Below are 12,630 nucleotides of genomic sequence, written 5' to 3'. Positions count from 1 at the left end.
ACCGGGACCTGCGGCTCCGCGGCGGTACCGGGTGCCCCGCGCGGTGCCRCGCGCCGTCCCGCAGGAAAGGTGCTGCTCGGGCACTCGGGAGCGCTGAGRGCTCCCGCTGCAGCCTGGTCGCTTGTGTTTATTAACGTGGGGACAGCGAGCGTGCAGGATGCCTTTGGAATAATACCGTAATATTTCTGTCCATGGTGCAGGATACCTTTGGAATAATACCTTAATGTTTCTGTCCATGCTTTACAGCGTTGAAGTGATTTATGTGCACCTGGAGCAGAAATTAATCCTTTCAAAGAGAATATTAAAAATCCTGTGGTTACTTTAAGAAACAGAATGATTATTTGAGAAAGAGGCTCATGTAGTTTTGTTTGTTTGTTTATTTATTTATTTATTTATTTATTTTCCAAGTTGATCCCAGAGGAATGTGCATGTTCTACCAGAGCAGACGTGTCATTCTCTTCTACACAATGTGATAAGCACAGAACCCAGTTCTTCAACCTGGAAATCTTTTGATGAAAGGCAACGGATAAGCTCAAAGTACAACTTGTGATTTATAACCGTTTGTGCCTCCCCCTCGCTATTGGCTGCTAATCTAGCACGAGCTAAGAGCTCGGCCTTGATTTATCAATGGCTRCGTGAGGTGCTCAGAAGAATTTACTCCGGTATTCACCAGTAAGTTGTTGATAAATGAGAGTGGAGGCTCACACTAATAATCCTTTGTGAGGAAGTGTCACTTCAGATACATCGATCATCCCAGCCTTTATTTGTCAGACTCTCCCAATGCAACCGTATTTTTCATGACACAATGCGGCGCATGGCCTTTAAATTACCCATCTGTCTGACAAATCAGCGAGTGTGGCAGAAACTGGCAGCAGTTTGACGTCGCCCATCACTTTAACTGAAGTGAAAGTAATGCAAACAGATTTATGGGATCCCCTTTGATTATAGACTATGAATATATTTGGAATTGATGTTTGGGAGATAGAACGGAGGCAGGAAAGGCTTGTAGGCAAAAGCACCAGGGTTTGGTTTGCAGCTTTACATTTCCTATAAGGGAGTTTGCTCTGCTTTATGTCTTATTTTTCCCTTCTGCTCCTCATACGGACACTGTCTTCTGAATACCATTTTTTTTTTTTTTTTGACCTGGGTGATTTAGCTGCTTTGAATTCATAACCTTAGAAATATCAAGGCTGACTTTTCTGAAATATTATCTGCAGAGCACTTGCTAAACATTTCTGTAGTGTTCACTGCAGAAGAATAAATAGTGTTGAATTTCCTAGAAGCCTAAAGTGTGCTTTGGATACAACAGAGCATAGCAGAAGAAAAAGGGCTGCTTTACACGGATGGGGATGGCCCCTTGCTGCAGCCCTGGCCCAGGGCTCCTGTCCTGTGACAGCGCAGAGCAAAGCATTGACTTGACTTTTGATCTGAAGGTTCATGTTAGTTGCAGAAATAACCAGGATCCTGCTTGGCTTCCATTCCATGGTACCTCCACGCACAGATGCTCCAGCCCCAATGTTGCTTTGAAGCTGGTTCATAAACTAAGACCTCTGTAACAAGCTTGCCCTTTGGGATGGGGATTTTTCCCGTTATGAGACTGCAGTTTGAGTGAAGTGCTGAGCTCGTGATGGTGGAAGCTGGGGCTGAGAAGTACTGAGCGTGTCTCCTGTGCAGGCGACAACCAAGGCACAGGGCTGGGCAGCTCTCCTGGAGCAGTGGGAGGAAGGGGCCTTCTGGGACAGATACCAAACCCCTGCTTTGCTTTTTTCTAGCTATTATTGTCCTGGAAAGAAAGAAACAAGTTATGTTCCTCTCTGTGCTAACCTGCCATTTTTGTTAGGGTGATTTCTGCATGCACAGAACAGTCCTGCTGCACAGGAGGAATGGGTCCTGGCTGGTGGAGCCCATCCCTTCCAGCCCACAGTCATTTACTTGGAAGCCAAGTTCCCGCTGAGATGAGCAAAAAGGCAACTGCAGTGTGTGCTTTTCCATAGTGGCAGCTGGGAATAGCCCTTCAGCTGCAGAACGGCAGTGATGTGTGAAATGCTGCTGTATTAAAGAGGTGGGGAGGTCTTAGGCAGGTGGGATTAGCCAGTTCATCAGGTGTGTGACGGTTCCTCTGAATGGGCTGCTAGCAGCATCACTCCTGTGTCACTCCTTCATCTCCAGGCTTCTTATGTGTCRGTGAAAGGCCTTTCTGCCCTGCAGGCACAAGGCCTCTGCCAAGCTTGTGCAGCCAGGTGKTTGTAAAATGTCTCCTCCCGTATCTGCTGTGCCAGGAGGTGGAGGCAGCGATGCCTAGCTTTTCATTGAAGGTTTTGGTACCTTTGCTTTTGGATCTTGCAGGACCTTGCAGGACTGTGTTGTAGAATTGTGGCTTTAGTCTCTTTCTGCATAACTCCACTAGGAGAGGGCAAACAGCAGCAATGCGAGTTCCCTTTTGCCTAAACCACTCCTAGGCTCTTCTTTATAGGCAGCACCTTTGAAACCCAAGAGCAGAACTGCTTTCTAGTGCTGTCCATTGACACAGCATGGTCTGAATATCATGTAGGACCCAGAGAATGGGACTGGATAAAGATCTCTAAGCGCAATCCGATCCTCTGCTTACAGCCCCTTTGGCTAGCTGCTGCTGAGTCAAGACACATTTTTGTAATGAAAAATAACTTTTTTTCTCTCTCTTTAATCTGCAGGGAAGATGCATAAACTTCACTCGTGTGAAATCAGACGGGACCTCCGCTCCTTACAGCCCGCCTCCGAAGGTGCCGAAGCGGGATGACATCCCCCTCAACAACGCCCCGAGATGCCCTTCTCCTCCCGCCTCTCTGCAGCCTCCCTCCAGGCAGCCCCCCCCCGGGCCGCCCCCGTCCCGAGCCCCCCCTGGGCCGCCCCCCTCGCGCCCGCCCCCCCAGCCCATGGCCTAGAGAGTGGCAAAACCCAGGTTGACAAAAACACGCCTTTTTGCTGAACACAGCATATTTATTGAGTATTGGTTTACAGTTAAAGATATCAGAATTTGTTGCTGGTCAGCAAAAAAAAAAAAAAAAAAGAAAAAAAGAAAAATTGCCAAGTGTCAATTTTAATGTATGAATATATTTATACCACACGTGCTGCATAAACATTCAGTAGATAGATTCAGAGCTATGGGAAACAGAAACAAACCAAAAATGATCATCTAGATACAGTTGCAGCTTTAGTATGTATACCTTTGAAGATCTATTTTGCCTATGACATTTGTCTGACTTGGTATGTCAGATCATACATTAATAACTTTAGCCAGACACATGCGCATCGGATGTTTTGATAGCTGCCACCTGCAAGTTGGTTAAACATAGTTCATTGAAGAATTTGCTTTCTTTCCCCAACAGTGCTGCATCCAGCTGTTAACAGGGAGCAATAGTTGCAAAAATAACTTTCTGCCTTTGTCTGATTCTGCAGGTGGAATTTCCATGTAAGTTGAAATTAATGAAGCAAAATGAGATTATGTGCCAATAACTTAGCTTTAATAATCTAGCATAGAGGAGGAGTATGTTTTTCTCCCGAGGAAATTCAGTATTGAACTTGCCAGCTCTTCAAGTGGTTAGATTTGGTTGCGTAGAATAGTCATTGAAGGTCAGGTTTTTGGTTCTAAAAGTGCAAACGCTGAACAAGACCTGGGAATATATTTGTTCAGATATCAGGAGAATTTAGACAAAAACTTCTTGGTTCAGTGTTTAGTTTATACTTGCGTGAAACATGCTCTGAAATGGAACAAAGACATATGTATGTTCAGCATGATTGCTATCATATGCAAACCGTGTGTTTTATGTATACAGCAGGAGCATTCTGGAATCAATTCCATTGCCATTCACTCATTGAGAATTTTTCCTTCAAACTCTGGATGCTCTTGTGATGATTCAAATATGAATCCTTCTATGAATATCTTTTTTTTTCTTTTTTTTTTTTTTTTTTTAAAGACGGGCCAGATCCAGTTAGCATATAGTTGAGGCCAAGACAGCATCTGGTATCGATGTTAGCTTTTCCCCTCTCCTATATGATGTTTAGTTGGGTTTCTGCAAAACGTGGTGGCCCCTTGCTGGTGATTTTAGCTCCCTGTGCTATCTGAACGTGACGTGAGCACCTGCATAGAGGTGGGGATTTTTGACGCGGGACTGTGGGGCAGCCCATGAGTTGTGTTTGCCAAGCAACACCTGCGTGGGTTGCCCCRGATCATTCCCTAGTGAATCAAAGTAACACCCGAGCTTGTTTTTCTCCTCTACCACCAGCCATGTGGTGTTGGAGAGGGTGGCTGCAGATCCATGTGCTGGTTCATCTTGACCTGCAGGACATTGGGTGTCGCTGGCTGTGTTACTAAGATAGTTGTAGAAATTTTGTTTACGTTGTGTTGCTATGTCTCCATCTCTATAGCTATGGTTGCACAGCATGTCAGGCTAGTTATTGGCACATGACTCAAAGATAAAACACTAATTGTATCATGCAGTTACTCCAGATTTAAGGCCTCTTCATGCTGTTGCTACAGGAATATAAAGCTGTGTAGGTACAGATAGGAATCACGCCTAGTACTTCCCGTGGAAGTCCCACATGCAGAACACACCACCAAGCTCTCATCCATCTCTGCTGATCACTGTGACATGCCGTGTGTACACAGCTGGGGCTGTTAAAGACTAAACTCGGAAGAACCACAGAGCCTCTTTCTGCTCTTGCACTGCTCTGCTCTCTTGAGTTATGCTCTTACCTCATGTATACTGGTGCAGGTAGTGGAATCACACTCATTGGTACCTGCTGGCCTGGGAGCTGTTCCTAGTTGAGGCCTGAGCCAGCAAAGCACTTCTACATGCCTCTAAATGTCCTGCGGGTCAAGATAAACATCCTTATGCCCACGTATTTTGCTGACCTGTGACTTCTTCAGGAACAGAAAGGGTAGCTGGCATGCACTCAGCCCTGTCCTCATTCTTTTAATCACTTGAATGAAGTGACTGCATAATCTGGTCCTTAAGAATAGATTTCTGTTTGGAGAAGTGTGTGTTTCTGTGCAGAAACTCTGTAGGCTTCTGTTTGGTTTCTCTTCTTTATAAAATTGGGTTGGGGAGTAGCACTCCCGTGAATAGAAAGGGAGGGAATTGATACAACGATGAAGCTCACATGATGGAAAGGAGYCCATAACACAAGGTGAAAAACTCTTTGCCTAATTAGAGAATAATTGACTGAGAATAAAATCAAATTGATGGGTCAGGAGTAAGCGTGAGCACATCAAGCCTGCAGGCTGGATTCTGCCTTGTCTTGGCCCTGTAGTTCGTAAGGGAGGCAGTAGGGACCTCTTGTTGGAGGCTTGTATTGATGTTAAAGTAGGGAAGATCTGACTCACCTTTGGTAAGTGTAGACATGTTGGCTTGGGAAGGGCTTGGCACAATCCAACATCCCGTGCTCATAGTTGAAGGGAATCTTCACTTGAATATGTCCAGTTTTGCAAAGACAACAGAACTTAACAGTTTCTGTGCAGAAGTACAGCAGAGGCAGTAATGGTTTGGGATTCCAGGTAATCAGGTCCATATAGAAGAGAGAAGGGAGCACCAGAGATTTGAAAATACCCTCAGCATAAATAGGGCTTTCAGCATCCTCACTACATAAAATTAGGCATTTGGTGTCTAACAGGCTTCTCCTGCAGCTTCTCCAGTGGGAGCTGCAGATACGAGTTAATTTGTAGGCAAGTGGAAATGAAGTGAAACAGTGACTTGCCTTTGCAAAGCGAGTGGGGCAGAATATACTGCACTGGCTACAGAAGGGCCTTTTGGTTTTGTAAATACRTCTGTCATGATCTCAGGCACTATAACAAAGCGGGAGGAGAAAGTGGTTGTGTTACGTAGCCTGCTGAGCTTGATCCTCACCTGGGCTGAGCTTACCCAGGCCAGCCACAGCCAAGGCAGAAATGCTGGTGCCTGTCAGCTGAGGACTGGCTCCTAGCAAGTGAAGGGACGAAGTCCTTCTGCCTGTCTGGGTGTCTGAATACGTTTGCTTTGGTACAACTTGCAGGCCAGTTGTGATTACAGTAGTTGCACTAGTAAGAAATGTTCTCATGTGGGATGATTCCCTAGTATTTTCAAGCTCATAGCATCATTTGAAACCTGCAGAAAGTGAGTGTCTGAAGTTTTGCCTCATCCAAATGAGAAATGAGGATTTGGGGAACCTTTGGCTCACCCTTAGCACAGATAAGAAAAGACACAAGGTGCAAAGCAGTGGGGAACAAAAACCTCGTGTGATTAAAGCTGATGCAGAACTGCATGGATCAAAGCATGTTCATGGCCAGCTTGCAGCCTCAGTGCATGAGTTGGCATCTGGAGGAGCCAGCTGCGGAGCAGACGGCCCTCGATGTGAAAGGGGAAAAAGGGAAAGAGTCAGTTCCTCAGCTGAGTGGGCGAGTGTAACAATGAATGACGGTATTTCATGAACTGTACCAGTTCAGATGCATGCACACCTGGTGCTCCTAAGACGTTTTACTCCTGTTGGTCTTTAAACAAACTTGATTGGTAATATGCTTTCTCTCTTAAATGTTTGCTGTTTTTATTGTTGTTATTTTGTTCTTGTTTTAAAAAAAACCACAACATTTCACTGAGAAAACAGCCCTACTTCTGTAAATATAGAGCTTAATTTGGAGGAGACAGCACACTTCTGGATGTTACTGCTGGACAGTTATTTATTAAAAGGGGCTTAAGGTGAATAAATACAGGTGGCTCAGGATACATGCATGCAAGTGTGATAATGCAGTATAGCATTTTCAGTTCTCTGTCGTTTGGGGGGAAGGAGAATTTTAGGGTCATCTTAGTATGTTTAGAAGTTTGTTACTGTACTGATATTTTTGAATACTGCAATAGAGATTTGTAACATTTAAGTGCTTGAACAAATGTGTAGGTTATAGATTTTCATTTGGGGGGTGGGGGTAGTGGAGGAGAAACTTTTTTAGTTAAAGGAAAAACAATGTACTGTACTAAACTTTTCTGGAAAATGGCTTTATTTTCAGAAACGGGGGATGTGGGCTGACAGCCTGCTGGGCCATGGAGATGAGGGACAGAGGAAGCAGATTATTGAAGGTCAAGGAAGTTTTACATGGCGGGTGTGGGTTTGTTACTGGTACACGTGGTAAAAAGTTCTGTAACTTAACATGCAGCTTCCATGTTATAATCGTATAACCTTTATGCATTTTAAGTGCCTGCTCCACTTTTCTGAGAAAACCTTGCAAATGTTGTAATACCTGCATGAAAATGTGGGAGATGTAGCCAAAGTCTTATAATCCAACATAATGTAGCATTAATGGATTCAAAATCAACAATAAAAATACCTACTGGTTAAATAATACTGAGAACTTCATTCTGAGCATCATTTTGAAAGGGCACAAGAGTGTTTGAAGACTGTTTATTATCTCAGCCATCCTACAGTCAAAAGGAGAACGTGAAGTTGAGCTGCCAGAGCTGCTACCAACTCATTATTTTACTCAGGACATGGTGTGTTGTGTGCTCATTTCCCAATTTCTAGCATGACAGTTTTCGTCCTGGCTTATTCAAGGGCAAGGCATCATTTGTTGGGAATCCCTTTTGATCTCACATAAATAGGTAGAAATCTTGAGTAATTTCCAATGGAGTTGGTACTTGAACATTGGTTAATGCTTGGGGCAGGATCTATGCAGTATTGCTGCTGTCTTGAGGACTTAACAGAACAGACTTACAGAACAACAGCGTAAAAGCCAAGCAAGATGAGATGCTGGAGCTTCTCCTAAGGAAGAAGTTCTGTGGCAAATCCTACATCTATAAAGTCCGGAGACGCCAGGTACCAACCAAGGTCTCGGCATCATCTATACACAGACACAGTTGCTCATTTTTAGGAGCCTTGCCTGAAGAACACAGGACTTGATCCTGAAAATTCTTCTCACCTACATTCTCTGAAGTTACCTTGCCCTCCCTCCCTGCTGGGAATGCCCTCTCTGAGCCTGATTCGGGGGACTGGGGGGATGAGGGTGACATGGTGGAAACTTAACTACAAGCAAGGAGGTCAGGAAGGGTAGGCCACAAAAATGCCCAACCGCAGTAGGCTGCAATTACGGGCAATCAAGGCCGCTGCAAAGCTGCTGAGCTGTGCTGTGTGTGCACTCTGCGGAGCGAGGAAGCCTCGCGGGCCGGGGAGAGGGAGATGGTCCCGGCACACGGGCAGCTGCTGGGCCCACGGGAGCCCAGCTGGGGAGCGCTGAGAGCCACCTCGGCACTGAAGACCTCAGCCGCTTCCTTCAGAGCTGCAGAGCAGGAGAAACCTCTCCTGCAAGAGCTTTCTCCCGCTCTGCTCTGGTTTCTCCTGCTCTGCTGCTAGCAGAGGTTGTGCAGGGTGAAGCTGTGCCTTTGATCCAAATCCCTTCGCCTTCCTGCATCTGTGGAGGTAGCACAGGCCTGGCCGCTGGCTGGGACAGGAGGCTCTCAGGGCCAGGCCAAAGTTGTAGCTCCTGTTCCCAGTAAAGGAGCTGGGGTGGGAATGGCGAKGCCAGCCCAGTTCAGGTGCCTGTGGAGCTGAGCTCGCTTTGTGCAGTGCACGGGCCCTGATCTGGGAGTCTGGTTGCTGCATCGAGTCCTTGTGGCAACGCGGAGGCAGGTGCCACCTGGCACCCACCCCTGGGGGCTGCCCCCACGTGCGATGGGGCTATAGGGAGCCGGCGGCCTTTGCCTGGGAGCTGTGTTCCTCCCACAGCGGGATCTGGGATCCTCGTCCCCARTGGAGAGCTGGGTTTGCCGCTGCTCTGCTGCTCAAGCTGACAGCAAGACAATGCTCACCCAGAACGGTTTTGTGGCCTTCACTCTTTTTTTTGTTGCTCCATCTGGTCCTTACGGGAAAGGCAGCTAGGGCTCTCCAAAGAGATCAGATAAACAAAAGCTGTCCTGGAGCCAGGGCTCTGRGCAGTTTTGTCCTGCGTTAACAAAACCCGACACTGGCTGCAGCTGTGGCTAGTTAGGATTAAGCATGCCTGAGACAACAGCGCTCAGCGAGGGCCTCAACTTCCCCAGGGACGCGGAATGTGCAGATCCAGGGCTGTGGTTACAGGCAGCTCTATAAATAGCTAGTAAAGCTGATCTAGCACCTTTCATCAAACATACTGCACAGTCTCAGGAGCATTATTGGAATGTGAACATATATACCAGCATACTCTGTCGGGCTGCATGGGAGTCAGTCTTGAGAATTTGACTGATTTCAGCATCTGGGTCAGGAACTGAAATAAATGCCCCTTCCCTCTGTGCTCCCATTCCTATAGACACCCCAGGCAGAGCGTGCTGCCTGCACTCGAGTTGTCTAATCTTTATTGTGGGAGCAGGCTTTGGCCCTTGCCTTAAGACTTTTCTGAGACTTCAGTGATTTCCGTGGCACAGTTACTCTCTCTGTGCATGCTGATCGTGTTCCTGCTCCCCATCCTAGCCAAATATTACTCTGATTTCTGACTGTAGCTTGGGAGAGAAGAGTTGAGACACCCAGAATGAAATGAAATCTCTACAAGTCCTGCAAAAAAATAGTGAATGAAGAAAAATCCTGATGAAAGGATTTGTGTGTGTGTCATGCAGATTGAGAAATGTTTCCAGTTAAGCTTTCAGAGATGCATCACTGGCATGCATAGATAAATACTTGGGTCCTTACATAACCCCATCTGTGTGTCTGCCATGGAGTCATGCAATGAGCTCTCCTCGTGCTAGCTTGTCACTTCCACAGAGCAACTGAGCTGCCCTCTGTCCATGCTGGTGCCCTCCTGCATCTTGCTGAATCTCTGGCATGTGCTTCTTAGATGCGAATTCTCTCTTCCTGTATGATAGAAATAGGGGCTTTGCAGAAATGTCTTAGACCCAAAATATCCACCATAGAGGTACAGATTTTCTCTCTGGTGGCAAGAGTATTTGGATTTATGCAGTATGAGTCTGCATAGAGGACACAGAAGAATGTAGTGACCCAGGAAGACTTCAGTGCAGCCACGGTGCTGGAGTGGTACACGGACTGATTTTCGTCCTTGGTGTCAGCAGAGGAAGCTCAGCTGTGTGTGGGCTCTGGGTTCCCAGCACAGCGGAAGCCCAGTGGGGCTGGAGCCTACGGCAGCTCTTTGTCAGGCCATTTGGAGCTGGCTGCTCTGCAAGGGAAGGTGAGCCACGAGCCACCATAACAAGGCTGGTGGGGAAGCCACCTCACAGCACTAGTACTCTCCTAGGGAAGAAGCTGACTTGGAGGAATCGTGGTTCTCCACCAGCACTGGAGACTGCCCTCTGCCCTCTGAATTTTGCTAATTCTGATGGTTTCGATGTCATTAAGGACTCACAGGTCAGAGCAGGAATTAGCTCATTTCCCTCCCTGTCGTGTTCAGGAACTCAGAATCAGGTCAGCCTCCAATGCCGGCCTGCTGAACCAAGCACCTTGGAGGGAAGCGCAGGCAGGATGTCCGGAATGAGCTCAGACAGCAGCTCCACCATAGTCTCTTAGGAGGAACATCTGAAAGGTGAGTTTTCTGCATCCTCCTTGAATCCCATTCTACTCCTTTGCCCAAGAGACTTACAAATGGTGGCACAGAGTCATTTTTGTGGCTGGCAGGGCCAGTGTTGACTCCTGCCTTCCTTCCCATGATATAACCACAGCAGAGCCAGCCCTCGGCGTTGCTCGGGCACTGCTCATCCCAAGCCATGAGTGCTGAACCTCAGCAGATGCCAGCTTTTCTCTCTGGGTAGCAGAGGGAAGAGGTGGGACAGTGTTCCACTGCTGGCTATGTGCATGATACATGTCTGGCATTCAGGTGTCTTGGATAGGTCACAAGAGGCCTCAATTCAATAGCAGGAAATAAGTGTAAAGATAGCAAGTGGGTGTTTTTGCAGCAAAGTGCATCTCGTATCTCTGCCAGTTTTAGACAACATGTATATGGATGGCAAGCTGTGGAGGAGCACTGGGCCCCACCAGCAGTCTGCTGCTTCACCAGGATAGTCCTGGCCAAGAGGCCAAGTTCTGCATAGAACTCTTCCAAGCCCCACGGTGGAAAAACCTCTGTAATTCTCCCAGCTTTGCTGTACYGGTGTTATCTGGCTGGGTGTCACCATGAGAGGTGGGGACTGCAGTCCCTGCTCTATGGCCCTGGCTCTATGGAGCTAGGCCCTGGCTCCAGACCTTTCTGCACCCTCTGCTGAGGGGAAGGTCTCCCTCCACCTCCAACCTTAGGAGGAAGCAGTGAGACACCTTCAGGAGATGATCCTGAGCACAACTCCTTGGTGGGGCTGTCACCTGCAGGAGGGGAGGCTGCTGGACACASGTCCCCAGAGCTCAGAGGTTGGCTGGAGGTGGTCACTGCACATGGCACTGCCTAGACTGGCCACTTGGGCCCTGCTCCCTGACTCCAGCGTGCTCAGTGTCCTGGCGTTGGCAGCGCAGGGTTCTCCAGCGCTGAGGAGGAGGATGGTGGCTTTGGTGGAGGGGGACACGCAACAGGTCAAAGTGTGGGACCTTTCCAAAGCTCCTGACTGTGCTGATCCTCCATCGGGACAGGCTCTTGACCCTTGTGATGAGTGGTACATGCATGTGACCAGTGATCTCTGTCAGCCAGAGATACTGAACCAAGTCCATGTATTTATCCATGTATTTATCCATGTATTTATCACCAGTGACTCCTTCAGGGAGGGTATTCCCCAAAACACGGCTGTGTGTCCCGGAGCGTTTCCAGGTGACAGGGTGGGGGTCAAAGCAGCCTGGCTCTTCCCTGGAGCGGGGCGGTGCGGTGGCTCCGGCCTGCCTGGCCTGGGCTGCCACTGGAGGGCAGGACGCGACAACCTATTTCCCGTGGTGAAGCAGAAGCCCTGGCAGGCTGAGCTGCTGGCTCAGCCTTCTTCAGAACAGAACAGGGAAATATCAGCACTGCTGGGAAAAAAAAAAAATCAGCCTCCTGGCTCAGGGAGGCCAGGTCGCTTTTCTCCACAGGGTTGCATGTCTGTRCTCTTGGAAGGGAGTTTAGGCAGCAGTGTATCCATTTGCTCGAATTACTTCATGTAGACACACACCCATACGCACACGCTCACATCAGTGAGAGCTGAAAAACTGTCCTTGGACAGGAAATTTGGAAATGGGAACTGACAAAGTCAAATAGGATAAGTTTTCATTTGTTTCTCTGTTACCATCAATTTGTGATGCAAATGGTGTCTATGGCCACTCATAGGATTGCCTGAAGCACTGCCAAGATTCCCAGATGCCTGTTTGAACAAAAGCAAACATGGTTTACTTTGAAAAACCAACTGCTGATCTCATATTGTTTCTGCAGCACTGCAATGCTCAGCGGTGGAGAATACAACTGTTTCCCAGTCTACTCTCCAGTAGCACCTCTTGTTGTGCATCTTGCACCAAACTTGACCCCTCGCAATGAAAGTGGTGTGGTGCCTAGGGGGTCTTGGTGATGTTAAGCTCTGGACCTATGTTCAGCACTTCTGGGGCATTGAACAGCAGCCCTGTAGCCAGGTAACTGTATCCTAGTAATTCAGCTGCTCCATGCGCTCTGTTCCCGCTGCAGCGGGATATATTTATATAGCTGCAGCCTGAGGCAGGCGGGCAGCTTGGAGTAGGCCCTACTGCTGTCTCCCTTCCTCCGTCCAACGC

At 47.8% G+C, this 12,630-nt stretch overlaps 1 protein-coding gene across 1 annotated transcript in view; it reads left to right on the top strand.

The window, feature by feature from the left end:
* The window catches only part of ANTXRL (ANTXR like), a 49,349-nt gene extending 46,428 nt beyond the window's left edge, over window positions 1–2,921 (top strand). The window contains exon 18 of the mRNA XM_026050840.1: window positions 2,691–2,921. Coding sequence (XP_025906625.1) covers window positions 2,691–2,921 — 231 coding nt within the window. The remainder of the gene's footprint in view (window positions 1–2,690) is intronic.
* Window positions 2,922–12,630: the final 9,709 nt, after the last annotated feature.

The sequence above is a fragment of the Nothoprocta perdicaria genome, unplaced genomic scaffold, assembly GCF_003342845.1.
Source record: "Nothoprocta perdicaria isolate Ctin4 unplaced genomic scaffold, notPer1 scaffold_110, whole genome shotgun sequence".
Lineage (NCBI taxonomy): Eukaryota > Metazoa > Chordata > Aves > Tinamiformes > Tinamidae > Nothoprocta > Nothoprocta perdicaria.
This window is presented reverse-complemented; position numbering and strand designations above follow the sequence as displayed.